The sequence below is a fragment of the Salmo salar genome, chromosome ssa16, assembly GCF_905237065.1.
Source record: "Salmo salar chromosome ssa16, Ssal_v3.1, whole genome shotgun sequence".
Classification (NCBI taxonomy): domain Eukaryota; kingdom Metazoa; phylum Chordata; class Actinopteri; order Salmoniformes; family Salmonidae; genus Salmo; species Salmo salar.
Genome location: NC_059457.1, coordinates 9,548,492 through 9,567,257, shown reverse-complemented (window position 1 = coordinate 9,567,257; position 18,766 = coordinate 9,548,492). Strand labels below are relative to the sequence as shown.

Below are 18,766 nucleotides of genomic sequence, written 5' to 3'. Positions count from 1 at the left end.
AGACGTGTAACTGCTGATGGTTAATTGCAGCAACTGGAGTATGTGGTCCTGTGAAATTGGCGTTTTTTTTGTTGTTGCACAAGCAGTATTTTAGTGTGCTGGGCTTTGTGGTACAAACACAACTTTTCCCCTCGTAAATGTTTTATATGGAATAATGGGGCGATACCGTAATTACCATAGTTGGTTCTCAAAAAACATTGTCCTAGTCAGCCAAGTAGTTAGTATTAGTGGGAATCTGTTAACACAGAGAGCATTTATTGAAAGAAACAATTATACCTAGTGGGATAAAATCTTTACTACAGAATAAAGCATGTTCTGGAAAATCTCCTATTGTAAGCGATATCCCAGTGAATGGCATAGGTTTACTAGATAAGAAATTCAATAATCGGTTATTAAGGGATATTTTCTACAGGAATTCTATTCCTTTTGCTATATTTTGTTGGCCTTCATCGTTTGATGGTAACATGCTTGGCTCACTCAACATAAATTTATGGTGACCATAAATTTAAGATTATCCATAGATTTAAATGTAAAGATTATCCATAGAATCTACCTCTATAATAGCTTGATTTCTAAATACTGTATATACTCGATGTTGCCAGTGAATGCAGTTTTTGTGAACTACAAACTGAATATGAACACGTATTTTGCAATTGTTAGCATAGTGAGGTGTTCTGGACTGATGTGAAACTATTTTGGTAGCAAAATGCATACAAGTTTGACATATTATTTCACTACACTGATTCCACAATTGAACGCCAGTATGTCATAAATCTCTTTATTTTGTTAGGAAAATTGTTCAAGAAAATTTATGAAGAAAAATGCCCTTTTAAAAAAAAAATGATTTGGACAATCATTTAGAATCATTAAAACGTATGCAAAACAAAATGTCTCAAACATGTATTCGCTACACGTCTGTATTTAATTTGATATGATGTAGATTTGTTTTAACTTATTTTTCCTATTTGTTATTTCTTTGTGGAATCCCTTTGGCTGTTCTGCCTTTTTTGTTTTGCATGTCATGTGGCGGGAACAGCACCCGGAAGTAGGACAGACGGAGGTTGAGATGACGGAAGCAGAAGTGTTGTTTGAAGCTGAAAGCGTGTGAAGTACTGACAGTGAGAAATATGAGTGGACAGCAGTGAAGTCCAAGAATGGGACAAAAAAGGGCTAAAATTGTTGTGGGAAATTAGTCTGATGAACAATTGCTTGTTGGAGTACGTGTTTTGGATAAGATGTTTATTTGGGAAACCCTTTTTATGTCACAAGGATGGTGAAGAAGGCTCTGGGGCAAGTGGATGCAGTCTAAGTAACCAGGAGTGTGGTATGATATGATATCGTGTGTATCTAAAGAGCAAAAGGAGCGTGCATTGTGGCTAACAAAATTAATGACGCATGAAGTTGACAACTTTGATTTTCGGAGCAGGGCACCGGTAAAAGGTGCTGGCATAACATTAAACATTGATAATCAATATCTTAGGCAAAAAAATCAAAGAGTAGTTAATACATGTCGCTTGACTGATATGGAGAATGGGATAAAGGAGCAAAGTTGATATGTATTAGTGATGTTTAATGAAGAGTATCTAACAACCTACAGTATGTAAAGCTGGGATATATAAGATACCCCGTGAGAGCAACCCGATGCAATGCAAGAATTGCAAAAAGTTTGGCGATGTGTCAAGTATTTTCAGACAGAAGGAATATGTTATTGAAGAGTCTGTGAATGTAAAATGTTGCAACTGTGGTGGAGATCATATCCCCGAATTCCCTGAGTGCTTTGAAAGAGGTGAAAGAGGTTCAAGTGTCAATGATCTGGGCTGTACAGCAAATATCCTTTGTGGAGGCGGTGAAGAGAGTTGAAGGGGCAAGAGGCCACAGTGTTGAAGAAGATATGGCGGTGGATGCATCGCAACCAGTTGCAAATGATATACGCCAATCAAGGGATCTGGACACACATACTGTGAAGGTGGATTTTGTAGCATTTATAGCTTCAGTTATTAATTGTACTGCACAAGTGTCCAAGAAGCTGGACATCATTATATCTGCAGCCAATACGTTTTTGGGCCTCCAAGACTTGACAGCAGAAGCACTGCAAGGACTACTGTCGCCAGAAAATGTCCTGCCCTCACAGGATACTTCTAAACCTATGCCGGGACCTGATTAGAATGTTGTTAGAAAAGCAGGGTGATTTAGTTGAATTTACATTTCGTTATTGATAGTTTATATAAATGTATGGTACCAGTCAAAACTAATTCAAGGGTTTTTCTTTATTTTTACTATTTTCTACATTGTAGAATAATAGTGAAGACAATAAAACTATGAAACAACACATATGGAATCATGTAGTAACCAAAAAGGTGTTAAACAAATCAAAATATATTTTAGATTCTTCAAAGTAGCAACCCTTTGCCTTTATGATAGCTTTGCACGCTCTTGGCATTCTCTTAACCAGCTTCACCTGGAATGCTTTTCCAGGAGTCTTGAAGGAGTTCCCCCAAATGCTGAGTACTTGTTGGCTGCTTTTCCTTCACTCTGTGGTCCAACTCATCCCAACCATCTCAATTGGGTTATGGCCGTGTAATTGTGGATGCCAGGTCATCTGATGCAGCACTCCATTACTATCATTCTTGGTCAAATAGCCCTTACACAACTTGGAGGTGTGTTGCATCATTGTCCTGTTGAAAAACAAATGATAATCCCACTAAGCGCAAATCAGATGGGATGGCGTATCGCTGCAGAATGCTGCGGTAGCCATACTGGTTAAGTGTGCCTTGAATTCTAAATAAATTGGCAACAGTGTCACCAGCAAGCACCCCCACAACATCACACCTCTTCCTCCATGCTTTCCGGTGGAAACCACACATACAGAGATCAGCTGTTTACCTACTCTGCGTCTCACAAAGACACGGTGGTTGGAACCAAAAATGTCCACCGGTCTAATGTCCATTGCCCGTGTTTCTTTGCCCAAGCAAGTCTCTTCTTTTTATTGGTGTCCTCTAGTAGTGGTTTCTTTGCAGCAATTTGACCATGAAGGCCTGATTCACGCAGTCTCCTCTGAACAGTTGATGTTGAGATGTGTCTGTTCCTTGAGCTCTATGAAGCATTTATTTCAGCTGCAATTTCTAAGGCTGGTTACTCTAAAGAACTTATCCTCTGCAGCAGAGGTAACGCTGGGTCTTCCTTTCCTGTGGTGGTCCTCATGAGAGCCAGTTTCATCATAGCGCTTCATGGTTTTTCGACTGCACTTGAAGAAACTTTAAAAGTTCTTGAAATGTTCCGCATTGACTGACCTCCATGTTTTAAAGTAATAATGGACTGTTGTTTCTCTTTGCTTATTTCAGCTATTCTTGCCATAATAGGGCTATCTTCTGTATACCACCCCTACCTTGTCACAAGACAACTGATTGGCTCAAATGCATAAGAATGATAGAAATTACACAAATTAACTTTGAACAAGGCATACCTGTTAATTGAAATGCATTCCAGGTGACTACCTCATGAAGCTGGTTGAGAGAAAGCCAAGCGTGTGCAAAGCTGTCATTAAGGCAAAGGGTGGCTACTTTGAAGAATCTCAAATATAAAATTTAGCCACACATTTGGATATCATAGAATTACATGGATATATCTTATGTAAAATTTTGAAGTGCACTTCCTTAACTTTGTTTGGTATACAATATTTGTAAGGCCTTAACCATGCATTTTTCCAGACAATGTCAGGAATAAGCATGTTCCAGAAAAACTTTCCTCTCGGTGTAAGTTGGTTATGTGAATGATATATTTATTACAAGATTTCTCAAGTAAGCCCATGCCTTCCAAACTGAGTTCTGGATAAACTTTGTGATCATTACCAAAGCTAAGATGAGTTTTCATTAGTGTAGTTAGACCACTGGGAATGGCTTTGATCACAGAAATAAACTCTCTGAAAGATATTGGAAACTCTTTCAATGTTATAAATTGTTCATATGTGAGAATATTACCCTTTTTGTTGAAAACATCAAGAACAAAGTCAATATTCTTCTCATGCCAGCTGGGGTAGAACAATTATTTATTCCTTACAGTTATATCTGAATTATTCCACAAAAGAGCTTTATGTGGGGAAAAACTGTGCAGAAAACATATTTTCCAGGCCATTAAAGCTTGTTGGTGAAACCTAGCCAATTTCGCAGGTAATCTTTCAGGAATATAATTACATTATTTGGAATTAAATACCATATTGATTCAGTATTGATCAAACATCTTTTCAACCAGGCTCTGAATTCAATGAAAAAAGGGAAATCCCCTGGCCCTGATGGCCTGTCTGTTAAATTCTATAGACAGTTTTGAGAGTTACTAGAAGACCTGATTTTTAATATGTTTCAAGATTGCATTAAAAGTGGGGAAATGGTCTCCACTATGAAACAGGGCCTTATTTCATTGATTCCGAAGCCCGATAAAGACCCTTCTCTCATTGACAGTTGGAGACCAATTACTTTATTAAATATTGATTACAAATTGATTGCTCTGCTTTATGGCAAAAGATTAAAGAAAGGAATAGATACCATTATAAAAGAGACTCAAACAGGATTTATGAAGGGCTGTCACATAAGCTCTAACATTTGTTTAGTCTTGGACTTTATAGATTATTCAGATTCAATTGACTCGGATCGGTTGTCTTATTTTTGGACTTCTGTAAAGCCTTTGACACAATTGAACATGAATTTCTCTTTAGGTCTCTTAAACTTTTTGGAATTGGTGAACATTTTATCAAAGTAATTCGCATGACAGGTGGCCTGTCATGAAGTCCAGGATCTTCAAAATAGCATGGTTGGTTAAGAGCCGATAAGACGGCAGCCCTCCCCTCCGGCGCCATCCTAATTGGGGAAAGTCGTGGTATGTGTTAATTGTAGGGGTACCCATGCGGCTGGGGATCAGAGATGTGCTGTGTGAGAGAGGCAGGTTGAGGTTTCCAGGGTTAGAGTACTGCAGAAGTTGTCATATGCTGAGGCGTTAAAGAAAGTAGAGGAAGATGGGTCCACGGGGTAGTAGAACTGTACCAGTACAGAAGGATAAACCAACAAGTGATATATGTTTCAGTAAGATTTCATTTTGGGCATTTATAGCAATGGTTATCAACTGTACTGCAGGGATGGAACGTAAATCGCAGAAAATAGAGTTTGTGGTGGCACAGGCAGAGAGATATTTGGGTATGCGAGATTTGACGTCAGAAGAGTTACAGGGTGTGTTGAGTGCTGGTGTCCCATCCTGAAGTAGGACTAAATAGATTGTATATATATTGAGGTATTGTGTATATATATTATTAATAATATTTTTTATTTAAAAAAAAATGTATAATTGTGAGTGTATTGCTAGATGGTAGGGTATTTGCTTATTTTTTTTATTTACTTTTTCAAGCATAGTATAAGGGAGTTATACTCCAGTCTAGTAGGTGGCGGTAATGCAACATTTATTGGATGCCAACCGTGGTTAAACCTCACCGAAGAAGAAGAAGTCCGCATACGTGCCTTTGGAGCTCCACCCAAGCGAGGCATTTGGAGTGTTGCATAGCGTCACAAATGTACACCGGCCCCCCCTCAACTTCTGCGGTGGAACTTCCCCAGGCTTCAAGCAGAAGAAGGGAGAGAAATAGCGTAGTTAGCGTTATGTCCTTTAACGTTGGCGTAACAACACAATAATACATCCACGTTTGGAATCGCAAACACATGTTGTGCGTTTAAGTACTAGTGTAACACCTCTTTACTCTACAAAATGGATTCAAAGTCAAGCAATCGGTCTCCGACGGACGAAGGGGAGCTAGAAGACGGGGAGATCTGCGATGATGACACCGACGAAAAGGTGCTTATACAGCAGGATACAATGAGGCCTAGTAGTACGAACAACAACTCATCACGAAATACACGGAAATCGAAACCATCGGCGCGAAGTTTACCACCTCTTATGGGTAGCCAGCCGACAGATTTTCGACTCTTAATGCCATACAACCGCGGACCTCATTCGCACAGTCCGTTCCCCCCGAACCACAGACAGCAAAGCGGACCCGACCGGCCGCCGCCACTGGGCCCTCACTGTGACCAGAGCCCACGTTCCAGCTTCTGGGAACGAAGTTACACAGCTCTGGGTCGATTTAGGCACCGGTGGAAACCAGAAGATGACGGTCGCGGGGATTGGGGACGGGGAGGCTGGGGAGACGGATGTGGTGGAGGGAGAGAGACTGGTAGGGTTCCCCCCGGACGTTATGGGCCCGGAGAGAATCACAGTAACAAGAAAGAATCTCCCTCGAGAAACAAACGTATCCTTTTGGCATTCATCTCATGGCATCTGTATGATTGTAAAGTGTGTGATGCCATGTTGCTGAAGGTAAAAGCCTAACAAATGTAACTACACATTGTAACATATTTCTCTGTTTGGCTGTTGTACTAGCCTTGATTGCAGTTACCATATCGCCTCTAGCTAATAATATATCTGCCATTTTGTAACATTTGATTTTACACTGTCTTTCCCTCCCTGCTATCAAAGCTCAATTGATTGGTAGTATTTTGAGTTAGAGACAAAATACTTTGTGCTGTTGACCTGGAAATGGATTTTGGATCGAAGTACATTTTGCTATTAGTGTCAGTCTTTGTATGTCGTAATAAAACTCATTAATTGTGCCTTTCCTTCACTTCATGAATTCAGAGAAGGTAATGATGGGGAGGAATCAGGTAAGAAACAAGCAGATGATGCACCACAACGCTGCCAAAACCGAGAATGGTGTTAACGAGAGCTTTGAGGATCTGCTCACCAAGTACAAACAGATTCAGCTGGAGCTGGAATGTATTAGAAAAGAAGAGAACCTGGTTCTGAAGCCCGAAGAAGACCTGTGGGCTCTGAACGAGCCTGAGGTTTCTGCCGGTAATCCCCAGACCGAGCCATTACCCGACACTAACAGTATTCCCAATGACAGCGCTGCGGAGGAGAAGAAGGTATTTCAGGCGTTCAACCTCAAGCCTCTACGACAGAAACTCCTCACTCCTGCAGAAATTGATGCACTCAAAACGAAAACGGAAAAGAAAGATCCAGAGAAAGAGGACAGCGACGTGGAGAGTGAAAGAGGTCCAGTTGAACCAGTCGCTACCCCGTTTTCTATTCCCAAAGGTGTGTACCAAAGCCACGATACAACACAAGTCTGCAGCAATGGCTACCGTGGTGGTAATTAACTAAGGAACCATTGTGAAGCAGACTTGACTATAATCAATGATGTATTGTTTTATCAGCCACAATGTTAAGACCCTGTTTGTGTTGTCTACTGACTATTTAGGAGAAGAGGAGAAAGATGGGTTGAAGAAGGAGGCGAACAAGAAAGGGGAGAAGGACACAACAACCTGTGTGTGCTGCAGCGGCAAATCTGAGGACCCGAAGAAAGAGGGGGAGACGAAGTATTCGAAAGTGGGTTGTGCGTGCTGCAGCGAATCATCAGAGGACTCCACTCCGTCCCCTGTCAAGGTAGGCATCTGTTAAAATGAGGGCTGTCAAAGTTAACGCGCTAATCCTGCGCGACATGTTTATCGGCACACGTTTCTACACCTCGCGTAAACCTTTTTAAGCGTGCGTGTTTCCGCACTGACCTTCTTAGGCCAGAACACCACACGGAACGCAGCTACAGTCGATGCTTGGGCCTTTACGTCGCTGAAGACCATGTGCCTCTAACCCAAGTCACATAAAGTTCTGCCCAGTATTACCAGAGCTGGTTTTTTTTTCTGCCGCTGTTTGTTTGCGCATGTCGCAGGCAGTTTTAAACTACTTGTGAACATTGTTTAGCTAGTTAGTCATGGTACCTAGCTAGCAACCTGACCACTGGTTAGGCTATGCACACATTTGGATGGCACAGGAAAAATTGAAAAGGAATAGGCTACTCGAAGAGATTCTTCAAGAGTGGGGGGTGTGGGAGTATGTGTGGGAGGGTGGGAGAGTGTAGGCCTATGTGTGTAAAGTTATCTGAACACTACAGATGGTTGCAGTGCTTTCATAACATTGTTGGACAAGATTTTAAAGCTCTTTGTACTTTGTATCCGTAGAGCCAGTTATTTTTCCTATAGTCCCACTCATTTAGTATGCCTGAAGCTTTGGTACATGGTATTTTATTAGGATCCCTATTAGCTGCTGAGAAGCAGCAGCTACTCTTCCTGGGGTCCACACTAAACATTAATAGACAAGAACAGCTCAAGGACAGAGCTACATATCTAGGTCGAATAGGGGAGAGGCGTTGTGCCGTGAGGTGTTGCTTTATCTGTTTTTTTTTTTTTTAAACCAGGTTTGCTGTTCACTTGAGCATTATGAGATGGAACGGAGTGCCATGCAATAACGGCTCTATATAATACTGTACGCTTTCTTGGATTTGTTCTGGATTTGGGGGACTGTGAAAAGACCCCTGTGTGTGTTGTGCGCAAGTGTTAAACTTAAACATTGTTAAGAGGCAGTAGGCCTACTTAAACATTGTGAGCATTAACAGCTAGCTGAATATTACTGTTACTTTTGTGTTTATGGTGAAAATGCTATTCAAACATTCCGATGTAGATTATTTTGTGTTTCCATCCCTTACAATCAAAACATGGTATGTCTAACTCAATATACTGATTCTTAAATGGAAAGATCTTTCTTTATTGCAAAATTTGAGCAAATTCTAAAGTTGTGATTAATGCCATTACCTCAATTCACTAGTTTAATGGTTTGACAGCCCTAGTTAAAATGTTTTATGTCAAGGCATTAGGCTTTATCTAGTTTAAAATGGTTTAGTCACAAATGTTGACTTGAGATGTGGAAATGTCCATTGACACAATGCACACTTGCGAAAGTTGAGTTGCATTGTTGTCAAGTTAGGATCCAGGTCATCTGGCCCTTAGGCCATACCTATTTAAAATCCCATTATAATTACCCCCCCCCTCTTCCTCCGCAGCCTAAAGTGAAAGGGAGCAATGAAGACGAGGAGCTGTCTGAGCTGCAGCTGCGTCTCTTGGCCTTGCAGTCAGCCAGCAGGAAGTGGCAGCAGAAAGAACAGCAGGTAATGAAGGCGAGCAAGGAGAAAATCACCAACGCCAAGCCTTCCCAGGAGAAGACCTCCAGCTCTACATCCAGCGCATCCAACCCAGCCGAAAGAGGCAGAGTCACTACCAGGTCCGCCTCCTCTGCTGCCTCGGAGAAGGCCAAAGCTCTGGCCAACAAGCCCCAGGAAAAGGCCAAGGCTGGGGCTAAGCCTCCAGTGGAGAAGAGCAAAGCTCCGGTCAAGGGGTATCCAGGGAGGAAGATGGTCAGCCCAGGTGAGGAGGGCCTTTCTGCTTAGTCAGATACAAACTGTCCTCAATGTTGGCACCAAACATTCCATGTAACTGACATTCTAATCTTGGAACATTTGGTGCCAACATGGAGTTCATTAGATTTCTAAAGCTCAAACTTGAGGGTTTTCTTAGGGTTTTCCCCCAAAATGTCCCCCCTCTTGATTCCTGTACCCCAGGCTCGGTGGCCAAGCAGGCGTTCCGGAAGCAGCAGTTGAGGACCTGGAAGCTCCAACAGCAGAGAGACCAGGATGAGCTGCGGAGACAGGAGGAGGAGGAACGCCGCAGGAGGGAGGAAGAGATCCGCAAGATCCGGGATCTGTCCAATCAGGACGAGCAGTACAACCGCTTCATGAAGCTGGTCGGGGGCTCCAAGCCGCCACTGCCGCGCAATCCGAGCAAGGTAAGAGGGAGAGAGCGAGAGTTCCTGTCCATAAACCCATCCTAGACCCTAGCCCAGGGGTGTTGAACTCACCTGCGGGCTGCATTCGGTCTTCAACGAGGTCCGGAGGGCCGCACTTAAAATCTATTACATTTCCTTGCTGTCAAAATGGCAAAATATAAATTCTCTATCCATCGCTTTGAATTGTTTTATGTTTCCTGACTATCTACCTTTCGTTTTGATAACTGTTAGCAATCAGGACATAGTAAAGAGACTATAAATGTTGGTTCATTATCATTTTTACCGTTTCAATTTAGTTTTAGTCATTTTAATGTTTAAAATTGTTTATTTTATTTTTACTCAAACCACTTGCAGTCCAGAATGCCCTAGCCCCTACTCCCTAGGCACTTCAAGTAGCTTCGAAAGGATTGGATATGAGTATGTAATATGGAGGTGGCTCTACCTTGCCTTCTGAAAAACTTGGTGAATTTTTCACCATATTGCTTTTAAGCTATCCAATCGTTACAGATCTACACAAGTGGTTATGAGGCAGGGGCCAGTGATTGGGATCTGTGTCAGAAATGTTCACTTTCCCAGATAAGAGAAAAAGACTGAGAAAATGTTGAAGTAAAAATGTCTATTTGTCCCTCTCAGTCCAGAGACAGCGACCACACTAGGAAGTCTTCTGGTAAACAGGGATTGGACACCTCAGGGAACCTTTACCAGTATGACAACTACGACGAGGTTGCCATGGATACTGACAGTGAGACCAATTCTCCGGGTGAGCAATCAGCTCACCTGCGAATGCACTCACAGCACTGTTGAACCTTTCTGAAGGTGTTATATAGAACCCATCCTACATCGTGGAAGCGATTGTATGTAGGGACATGGTCATCAATCCATGCCGCTTTTGTGATGTTTGACAGTCTTATTTCTGTCAGAATCTGATTGGCTAAAATTCTGTTCTTGTCTCTTTCCAGCGTCTTCTCCAGTACATGATCCATTTGAGGTCCCAGGATGTTTCACTCACATGCCCATGCCTTTCCCCGTGGACCCCCCTCAATACAGAATTGTACGTTCCACTCTAAACTCTAAACCATGCTTCTCTTCTAGGTGAAACTAAACGGCTTTCCTCTTTCTTTCCAGGATTTGGGTCAGTCGCGTTTCCTGTCTGTCATTCCGTCCGCGCCCCCTCCACCCTTACCCCCAATGCCCCCACCCCCGGATGAGCTAGAGCCGCCCCCCAAGCCGCCGTTCGCTGACGAGGAAGAGGAGGAGGAGATGCTGCTCAGAGAGACCTGCCTCATGTCCATGGCCAACAAGAAGGTGGTACTTCCTGCGGTACAACACTAGATGGCGCCACAGGAGCGTAAAGTGACATGAACGTGTTGTCTGTATTGTTTTAGGAGTCGGTCATACTCTAGAAAGTGAATTCAGCTCAACAGAAGATGCATATTTTTCACTCTGTTCATTTACAGGTGTTGAACAATGCTCATTTATCTCGTTACCCTGCTATATGAGATGGGCAACTCAATCATGATATTTTCCATTACTACAGCAAATAATTGTCTTTGAACAGTGGGCTTGGTGAGTCTGGCTTTAAAAATGTCTTCTTCCCCCTTAGGAGATGACCCTTGACAGCGGCCCCCCCTCTCCCTCCCCCCTGGTCAGTCTGGTTCAGCCGGTGCCCATGAGCAACCGGAGTGTGGTCAGCCTCAACACAGCACCCCAGCCACGAAACAAAAAGTTCAGCCGCGGGCATCACCACTCCAGGCTCCCACTGGTGGTAAGGACAATAACACAATGTAGATAATATACTACAGGCGAATACATGGTTGTTACTGAAGTAACCAGTAAACATGTTCATCTCAACCTCATAGTCAATTTTAGTTCCTGTTGGCTTTCCAACCAAACCTAAACAGTTTCAGGAAATCCATGTGAAAAAGCGCAGGTTTCCAAATAGTTAACGTTCTGGGGCGGCAGGTAGCCTAGCGGTTAAGAGCGTTGGGTCAGTAACCGAAAGGTCGCCGGTTCGACTCCCCAAGGCGACTAGGTGAGAAGTCTGTCGATGTGCCTTTGAGCAAGGCACTTAACCCTAATTGCTCCTGTAAGTCTCTCTGAATAATGGCGTCTGCTAAATGACTAAAATGTACATTTCTTAAAACCCACAATGTCCCGAATAGCGTTCTTTCTTTGACACTCTCAACCACACTATTCCGCATGGCATTCATTCTGTTCACCTACATTTTAAACACAGCCATGGAAGTATGTTGAAGCAACAAGTCAGTAGATTCGCAAATGAGTTTCTTCTCTGATCATCTTGCATGTGCTGAAAATATTACTTTTTGTTAAAGAACTACGTATTCTGATTTTTTTTGTTGCAGCAAAATTGTGTGAAACAGGACTTTGGAAGCCGCAGGTATCTTTGTCCTCAGTAATGCCATGTGGTGTCTTATAAGACCAATGGCTTAGAACTCGCGCTGTGATTGCTATAGGAAACACTCGTGGGTCCCTTCAGCAGGACATGTGTTCCCAATGACGCCCGGCCTCACTTATGTTCCCAGAGCCCGTGAACAGTAAGCTCATCTTCGACTGCATCCCAGGGCTCGTATTCACTAAGCGTCAAGAGTGGGAGGGCTGACATAGGATCAGTTTTGCATTTCAGATCATAATGAATAAGACGGGGGGGATCTGGTTGTAAATTGACACTCACTTTACGATGAGTTGATTTGGAGCCGTGAAGTCCGCGCCCGTTCCTCACGATGACCCATTTTTTAAATTCAGACTTTTTTTATTGTTCCCCCAGCTCCCGCGGCACAAGGCTGTGGTTGTCCAGCTCAACGGTTCAGACGACAGTGACTCGGACATGGAGACCTGCAGCAGCTCTACACAGACACAGTTTGTCTTCGGAGGACTGGAGTTCATGATTAAGGAGGCCCGCAGGTCTGCAGAGGTACGTGTGTGAGTGTGGCCCAACAGTTTAGCCTCCAGGACCTCTTTTCAATGTATATATGAATGGCAGAATTCTAATTTGAGATGCTTGCGAGTGTGCTAATTGTATATGATCTGAGGGGGACGGGCAGTTAATGTTTTTTCTTTTCTCTCTCTCTCGCTCGCTCTCTGAACGTCTAGGCAGCAAAAGCCAAACCCACGTCGGGGTCTGAGGAGAACGATCCAGTCAGAACTCCGGAGGCTCTGTCTGATGCCAAGAAGGCTGAGTATCGTCTGCTGAAAGAAGAAATAGCCAGGTATGGTTTCCCCAGAAGATGGCCTGACATAGTGATGTCGTTCTTCTTACCCAGGCGATATCGATGGATACAACCGTTCATTAACACGCATAGCTATACTAAAGGCACCAAGGTGAGGAAGGATGTTCCTTTAAAATGTGAATGGTGGCACGCTATGGGCTACGAATGGGCCTTTCATTCATTATACCCGTGGTCTTGGAATTCCTTCCAAGCCAACCTAAAACAGGACCTGGTGTCCCTGGAGGAGTTCAAAGGACAAATAGATGAACAGGTTGTTGAGACATGTAGTTGCCACTAGTTTGCGTCGCCTTATGTAAGGAAGCATGTTTTACTTCACACACATTCCTGCACGCACACACACACCCGCTGTTTGTTTGCTGGTGTATTTGTGCTGTTGCCAGTGTCCATTTTTATCTTAGTATGTATTTTTTTTATCCTGGCCCCCGTCCTCACGGGAGGCCTGTTGCCAGGCCGTCATTGTAAATAAGAATTTGATCTTAATTGACTAGCCTGGTTTATATCAAGGTTAAACTAAAAACACTGACAAAAATGTCTCACTGTTTTATTTGTTGACTGGCTGCAGTAGGGAGAAACAGAAGGTTCTGATGGACCACAGTCCCCGAGCTGTGTCCTCTCCTGCAGGCTCTGATCCCGATGTGGACTTTGCTGCCAAGGCAGCGGCCAAGCTACAGCTGACCGAGGCAGAGACCAACCTGACCAAACACAGGTGAGGCCCCCAAACACATTGGTATTTTCAGTAGTTGTCTCACATTAGAAAATCACTCGGCCTTATGGTTTCTCCCCTTTCCCTTCTCCCAGAAACCTGCTCCTGAAGGACGACGGCATCCTGAGGCAGCTCTTACAGCAGGAGCAGAAGAAGAAGGAGGCGTTGAAGGCAGCTGAGGCCAAGGTGGCCAAGCTCAAAGAACAGCTCCTGGCCTCGGAGAAGATCGTCAGCGCCAACAAGACCCTCCTCCACAGGCTCCAGGAACAGGTGTGTCGGTTAGGAAGGAACCCAGGGGAAGTGAAACGGAAAGGGAATGAAGTTTGAAGGAAACTCCTAGCTGAGAGCAATGAGTCGGCTGACTGGCGGTTTTAGTCAGTGGAAGATGAACAGTGGAGGAGGAATTGTTTCTACTGGGAATGTTGGGAAGATGCCAAGCTAAAAAGGAATGTCTCTGAAGGATATGGCCGATTTCATTCACTTCTCCTTCGCGTGTATATAGCAGCTGTGGTCATGCCTTCTCCTTGGAGGGCTAATGGGTGTGATGTCTTTCACTCTCACCACACCTGATTCAGCTAATTAAGGTTCTGATGCGTTATCATACTGGTCGTGTTTATGTTTTAGCTCTCATCTGTCATTTACACAGAGTATTCCCAACATGAGGAACACCTTCCTAATATTGAGTTGCATCCCCCTTTCCCCCTCAGAACAGTCTTAATTCGTCAGTGCATGGACTCTAGAAGGTGCCGTAAGCGTTCCACAGGGATGCTGGCCCATGTTGACTCCAATGCTTCCCGCTGTTGTCATGTTGGCTGGATGTCCTTTGGGTGGTGGACCATTCTTGATACACATGGGAAACTGTTGAGTGTGACAAACCCAGCAGCGTTGCAGTTCTTGACACACTCGAACCGGTGCGTGTCAAGAACCGGTGTGTCTCGCCTACCGTACACCGTTCAAAGGCACTTAAATATCTTGCCCATTCACCCTCTGAATGGCACACACACAATCCATGTCTCAATTGTGTCAAGGCTTAAAAATCCTTCTCATCTACACTGATTTTGAAGTGGATTTTAACAAGTGACATCAATAAGGGATGATAGCTTTCACCTGGATTCACCTGGTCAGTCTGTCATGGAAAGAGCAGGTGCTCTTAATGTTTTGTTTCTACCCTTTAACGTCTGTCATGTATGTTCCCGCCCTATAGGTTCATCGTGTTCAGCTCCGTGTGTCAGTGAAGAAGAACCACAGCTTGAAGCTGCAGAAAGAGATGGTCCAAGCCCAGGCCGCCGCAGGCCGAGAGCCAGGGGGTCAGAAACGACGCACCGACGTCAGCCATCCCTCGGTGAGCATCACAACGTACCGACCCACACTATACTCTTCTGGAGCCCTTGCTTGTTGTTTGATAAAACATAGAAATATGTTCAAGGCCTTGTCCAGTAGGGCACAACATTGTAAATTGCTTTGAAGTGGAAAATGTGTGTTATTCGCCTTGTAACACCACCTCTGTTTCGAAAGTCTTCTCCCATTTCCTTTCAACTGCACACGACCCAGCCATAAGTAAAAGCCAGTGTTCTCTAAACAGTCTCTCTTCCCTGCCTCCATTCTACAGCCGGTGAAACGTCTGCGGGTGGAAGTCTCTGTCGCCCCCCGCGGGACTGAACGCCACTTCGCCGACCTCCTGGCCCAGAAGCAGCGTCTGCAGCTGCTAGAGTCCGAGTACGCCCTAAAGATCCAGAAACTGAAGGAGGCCCAGGCCCTCCACAACCGAGGAGCCGTCCCCGAACCCCCGCCACCCCAGGCCACCTCCACCCCAATCCCCAGGGCTCGCCAGCCCAGTGCCCCTCCCACCAGCCCCTTCCCTTTGCCCCAGCCATCCCTACATGACCTCACCCAGGATAAACTCACCCTGGTCAGCAGTGAGGATATCACTGAGACTGAAGACGGCGACGTGGAATCCGCCGCTGCAGCTGTGCCCTCCGCCTCCACCCAGAGTGTTCGCAGGCGCTCTTTCAGAGAGACGGGCGCCTTCACCAAGCCTAAACTGGAGCCCGGTGGGACTGGGTTGGTCAAGGATTGCCCAGCCAAGGTGAAGGCCCCTGGGCCTGGGGAGCTGTTCTTAGGGCTGGAGGTGGAGGCCCTGCAGACGATGGACAAGCAGCAGGCCAACCTTGGAGAGCTGCTGCTCGGGGAACTACGGGCGCTAGGTGGCACTGTGGAGAAACCTCCAGCTGGGAAGGTAAAGCATAGTTTAACTGGAACCTCCACGCACTGAATTCAGATTTCCTTTTGTTGTGATTTTAAATGCTACTTAGATGGTTATGTACAGTTTCTGGACTAGCATCCAACACACACGTCCTGTCTGGAACTGTTTTCCATTCATTCTCCATGGTAAGACTGACATGTTTTAATGTTCAGGTGATAGAGGTGGATGTAGACATAATGGCTGCCCAGTCAAGCCGTGCTGAGCTAAAGCCTGTCCCATTCGGACAATATCGCAGCCCTCTCCTGGTCTTCAAGTCTTACAGGTAGGTGGCGACTTCACTGCTAGGCCTTCTCCCAATTACACATGGCTAGTGCTAAGAATGACCTTTCAATAAGAACCTCTCGCCTTTTCCTCTTCTTGTTTTTTTGCCTTTCTTCAGGTTCAGTCCGTACTTTCGGACCAAAGAGAAGTTATCACTCAGCTCTGTGTCTTACAGCAACGTTGTAGTGCCCAAAAAGTGTTTCTGCCGCTTCGACCTCACAGGCACATGCAATGACGATGACTGCAAGTGGTAAGTCGGTCTTCTTAGTGTGTGTGTGTGTGTAAACATGCATGTGAGTCTGTATTCATTTCTGTTTCATTATAATCACCCCACCTCATTTGGGTGATCTGATGTTGGTTTCTCCTGCTCTGTTTCTAGGCAGCATATGAGAAATTGCACTTTCAGTGGAAACCAGCTTTTCCAGGATATCCTGTCGTACAACCTGGCCTTGATTGGCTGCTCGGAGAGCAGTACTACTGATGACATCAGTGTTGCCACAGGTAACAGAACCACACTGCATCTGGCAATATTGAAATGCCATTGAGTTTAGAATTCATGGATTTGGCGATTTTTAATAATGCACGTTTTTTAATCTTGAACCTCTTATTCCATGATAAATATGTGTTTGAGGCTTTCACTGACAATGTTAGTTGTGCCAATGTTGCTTGTGTCCCTATTTTCAGAAAAGTATTTAAAAAAGCTCTTTGGGACAAACAAGGATCGCATGGGAATGGACCAGAAGGCCGTCCTACTGTTGAGCAAAGTGAATGAAAGCAAAAGACATGGTGAGATTTCCTTCCTTTTGTTTTATCTCCTATTCACTCAACAATATATTGCGAGTTTAAGGAACCTACTCCACAATAGAAGCATTCTGACTCTAGTCTAACTTGTGTTTTGTCTAGTCCCTCCCTTCACCACGTGTAAGGATCTCCGGAGGTGGAGGCCTCAGCCCACTCGCCAGGCCAGCCCAAGCGCAGGGGACGACAGCGGGGACGAGTGTGCAGACGCCAACCCTGGTCCGGTCAAATACGGTGAGTCAGTCAGTAGGTTCGCCTCCCAACAACAAACCACAACGGACGAGCAGAATTACAACTTGATCTGAAGCGCAATGTAAATGAACACAACCGGTTGAGTTTTTCTCCTGGAGAGTTTTACCTTTATCCTTTTTGCTCTTTGTCGTTTTTTTATCCTTGTCATAGACGGGTGTTCCAAGAGGAGTTTGTCTGCTGCCATGGATGTGTGTGTGACCCCAGACGACAAGCGGTACTTCATTAGTGAGACTGACGACATATCCAACTTGGAGACCAGTGTCCTGGAGAGCCCCCGCGACGCACAGCTGTGGATCAAACTGGCCTTCAAATACCTCAGCCAGAAAGAAACGTAAGTGTCTGTGTATGTATGACCCTCTACTCAGGTCATACTCGAATCTGGATCTGGTGTGTTAAATAGTTGTTGTTTTCTTGGGTGACGAATGTGTATCAGATTGATGTGTATTATACAGTACCAGTCCAAATGTTTGGACACACCTACTCATTCAATAGTTTTTCTTGATTTTTTTACTGTTTTCCACATTGTAGAATAATAGTGAAGATATAAAAAACTATGAAATAACACATATGGAATCATGTAGTAACCAAAAAAGTGTTAAACGAATCTAAATATATTTTATATTTAAGATTCTTCAAATTAGCCACCCTTTGCCTGATGACATGACAGCTTTGAACATGCTTGGCATTCTCTCAACCAGCTTCATGAGGTAGTCACCCGCAATGAATTTCAATTAACAGGTCTGCCTTGTTAATTTGTGCGATTTCTTTACTTAATGCATTTGAGCCAATCAATTGTGTTGTGACAAGGTAGGGGTGGTATATAGAAAATACCCCTATTTGGTAAAAGACCAAGCCCATATTATGGCAAGAACAGCTCAAATAAGCAAAGAGAAACGGCAGTCCACCATTATTTTAAGATGAAGGTCAGTCAATCCGGAACATTTCAAGTACTTTGAAAGTTTCTTCAAGTGCAGTCGCAAAAAAAGTCAAGCGCTATGATGAAACTGGCTCTCATGCGGACCGCCACAGGAAAGGAAGACCCAGAGTTACTTCTGCTGCAGAAAAAAAGGAAACTCATTAGAGTTACCAGCCTCAGAAATTGCAGCCCAAATAAACAGACACATCTCAACATCAACTGTTCAGAGGAGACTGCATGAACCAGGCCTTCATGGTTAAATTGCTGTAAAGAAACCATTACTAAAGGACACTAATTAGAAGAGACTTGCTTGGGCCAAGAAACCGACGCAATGGACATTAGACTGGTGGAAATCTGTCCTTTGGTCGGAGTCCAAATTTGAGATTTTTGGTTCCAACCGCTGTGTCTTAGTGAGATGCAGAGTAGGTGAACGGACATTTTCCACATTTACATTTAAGTCATTTAGCAGACGCTCTTATCCAGAGCGACTTACAAAATGGTGCATTCACCTTATGATATCCAGTGGAACAACCACTTTACAATAGTGCATCTAAATCTTTTAAGGGGGGGGGGGGTTAGAAGGATTACTTTATCCTATCCTAGGTATTCCTTAAAGA

At 44.2% G+C, this 18,766-nt stretch overlaps 1 protein-coding gene across 2 annotated transcripts in view; it reads left to right on the top strand.

Moving 5' to 3' along the window:
* Nucleotides 1–5,498: 5,498 nt before the first annotated feature.
* Nucleotides 5,499–18,766, top strand: part of LOC106573129 (zinc finger C3H1 domain-containing protein) — a 28,781-nt gene continuing 15,513 nt past the window's right edge. The window contains exons 1-21 of one of the 2 annotated variants that reach the window (XM_014147850.2): nt 5,499–6,286; nt 6,673–7,131; nt 7,295–7,479; nt 8,930–9,290; nt 9,485–9,708; nt 10,342–10,450; nt 10,668–10,759; nt 10,834–11,013; nt 11,312–11,473; nt 12,494–12,640; nt 12,820–12,935; nt 13,519–13,662; nt 13,755–13,929; nt 14,864–15,001; nt 15,269–15,895; nt 16,075–16,184; nt 16,302–16,433; nt 16,563–16,684; nt 16,868–16,969; nt 17,087–17,215; nt 17,384–17,564. In XM_014147850.2, the coding sequence (XP_014003325.2) occupies nt 5,746–6,286; nt 6,673–7,131; nt 7,295–7,479; nt 8,930–9,290; nt 9,485–9,708; nt 10,342–10,450; nt 10,668–10,759; nt 10,834–11,013; nt 11,312–11,473; nt 12,494–12,640; nt 12,820–12,935; nt 13,519–13,662; nt 13,755–13,929; nt 14,864–15,001; nt 15,269–15,895; nt 16,075–16,184; nt 16,302–16,433; nt 16,563–16,684; nt 16,868–16,969; nt 17,087–17,215; nt 17,384–17,564 (4,436 nt within the window). In that variant the 5' untranslated portion in view covers nt 5,499–5,745. Of the gene's footprint in view, nt 6,287–6,672; nt 7,132–7,294; nt 7,480–8,929; nt 9,291–9,484; nt 9,709–10,341; nt 10,469–10,667; nt 10,760–10,833; nt 11,014–11,311; nt 11,474–12,493; nt 12,641–12,819; nt 12,936–13,518; nt 13,663–13,754; nt 13,930–14,863; nt 15,002–15,268; nt 15,896–16,074; nt 16,185–16,301; nt 16,434–16,562; nt 16,685–16,867; nt 16,970–17,086; nt 17,216–17,383; nt 17,565–18,766 lie in introns of both variants that reach the window. The other variant, XM_014147849.2, reaches the window with a different exon arrangement.